At 38.1% G+C, this 2,494-nt stretch overlaps 1 protein-coding gene across 1 annotated transcript; it reads left to right on the forward strand.

Moving 5' to 3' along the window:
• The first annotated feature begins 459 nt into the window (after positions 1 to 459).
• On the forward strand, positions 460 to 1,401 carry LOC103127473 (putative olfactory receptor 2B8). Its single transcript, XM_007538374.2, has one exon. The coding sequence runs from the start codon at positions 460 to 462 to the stop codon at positions 1,399 to 1,401; it is 942 nt and encodes a 313-aa protein (XP_007538436.2).
• Positions 1,402 to 2,494: the final 1,093 nt, after the last annotated feature.

The following is a 2,494-nucleotide window of genomic DNA, read 5'->3' on the forward strand; positions in this document are numbered from 1 at the left end:
CTTTGTTCTCTGTTCCGAGCCTCTTGTCATAAAATAACTGTCCCTATGTATGAGGGCTGAATTCTGAGCTGTCAGTCTATTGCACTGTTTTCTGTGGCTATTTTGTCATCAAAACTGTTATCACACAGTTTTGATGACTATAGACCTCTAGTATAGTTAGAAGACAAAGTATGTGAAGCTTCCACTCTTGTCCTTGTTTTTCCCTGAGGACTTTTGGCTTTTTTTTTTTCTTCTGGTTCCAGATAAGGTGCTGTCACATTGGATAGGAATGTTTGCTTTTTGTGATGAATAAAACTAAATTGTTTCATAAACCATGTCAGTTATAATTACGTTAAATATTTGCATGTGCACTGTAGGCATATAACTTTTACTAAGATGAATTGTTCTCACCCATTTTTTAAAGATGGATTTAAAAAAATTGTCAAATAATTTTTTTTGACAGGAAACAGTCACTAACAAATGATGGAACAGAAAAATGCCAGCTCTTTCACTGGATTCATCCTACTGGGTTTCTCTGACAGGCCTCAACTGGAGTTAGTCCTCTTTGTAGTTCTTCTGATTTTCTATAGCTTCACTTTACTGGGAAACATGACTATCATTGCACTGTACCACTTAGACCCAAACCTTCACACCCCAATGTACTTTTTCCTCTCCAACCTAAGCTTCCTGGACCTATGTTACACTACTGGTATTGTTCCTCAATTCCTGGTTAATCTCAGTGGAGCTGACAAATCTATCTCCTTTGGTGGCTGTGTGGCTCAGTTGTATAGCTCTCTTGGGTTGGGATGTACTGAGTGTGTATTGTTAGGAGTCATGGCATTTGACCGCTATGCAGCTGTTTGCAGGCCCCTGCAGTACACTGTGATCATGCACCCTTGTCTCTGTGCCCTCCTGGCTTCTGCTTCATGGATCTTTGGTTTCTCCAATTCCTTACTGCAGACTGTGCTGACCTTCCTTATACCACTCTGTGGGAAAAATAAATTAGACCACTTTCTTTGTGAGATCCCTGCATTAATTAAGCTTGCCTGCATTGATACTTCAAGGACTGAGGCTGAAATGTTCTTTGCCAGTGTCATTGTTCTTCTCATTCCTGTTGCATTGGTCACCTTATCCTATGGTCAGATTGTTAGTGCCATCTTAAGAATAAAATCATCAGCTGGAAGGAGAAAAGCCTTTGGCACCTGTGGATCCCACCTCATAGTGGTCTCTCTGTTCTATGGCACAGCCATCTATGCTTATCTCCAGCCCAGCAACAACTACTCTCAGGATCAAGGCAAGTTTACCTCTCTCTTCTACACTGTCTTTATACCCATGATCAATCCCCTCATATACACACTGAGGAACAAGGATGTAAAGGGAGCAATGAAGAAGGTGTTTCTGAAAGTCTATAGCTTCAGATGATTGTGGAGGACACTAATGACTTGAATATCAAAATAAATCAAATGAATTTTATTTTTTGTGTGTTTAATAGTGGGATATAAGAATTTAAGATTAGTGTTTAGTTCCACACCACACTCAGAGTCAAAGGTCTGTGTTTCTACTCCCCTACCTTTCAAAGACAATCATCGTTGTTCTCACAAGTCTTAGAAATAGTTTGCTTGCTTCTATTTTTCCCCACGTTCTCTAGATTCCACATAAGGGTGAAACCATATGGTAATTGTTATTTAATTCATTACTTATTTCTCTAAGAATGATTACATCCAGTTCCATTCAAAGGGTATACTATCATGCCTTTTTAACTGCAGAGTAGTATTCTGTGGACCATATATTAGATAGTTTCTTTCTTCCTTCCTTCCTTTTTACCCTCCTTTTGTCATCTCATTCTTTCATTCTTTCTCTTTCTTTCCCTTTCTTTCTTTCTTTCTTTCTTTCTTTCTTTCTTTCTTTCTTTCTTTCTTTCTTTCTATCTTTCTTTCATTCTACCAGAGCACTGCTCAGCTCTGTTTTATGGTGGTGCAGGGTATTGAAGCTGTAACACTGGAACCTCAGGTATCAGAGTCTCTTTGCATAACCATTATACTATCTACCTCTGCTTAGATAGTTTTTTTTTAGCCACTTACCTGCCAATAGTCATTTGGGCTACTTCCACTTTTTGGCTATTGTGAGTAATCAGCTATGAACATAGGAGTACATGTTAATCAAACAAGCACACTTTAATCTCTAATAAAATATGCTGAAGTCTAAATTTGTGAAACCATTTAGAAATTAGTGTGTGACCTCATCAGTGTAGCAGCCTTTTGATTATTTTCACAGAAGCTTGTGCACAAAAATAACTGAGTGATGAATGTGATACAGTTTTGCTAGTGGTAATATTAGCGTTAATTACTATAACATAGAAGTGTGTATAATTTTGAAAATAGCTAGAGAGATATAAGATGTGAAGTATGGAAGTTGGTTATTTAATTTTTTTTTTTTTGCCTCCAGGGTTATTGCTGGGGCTCAGTTCCTGCACCACGAATCCAGTGCTCCTGGGGGCTATTTTTTCCCTTTTGTT

This window comes from Erinaceus europaeus, chromosome 4, assembly GCF_950295315.1.
Source record: "Erinaceus europaeus chromosome 4, mEriEur2.1, whole genome shotgun sequence".
Lineage (NCBI taxonomy): Eukaryota > Metazoa > Chordata > Mammalia > Eulipotyphla > Erinaceidae > Erinaceus > Erinaceus europaeus.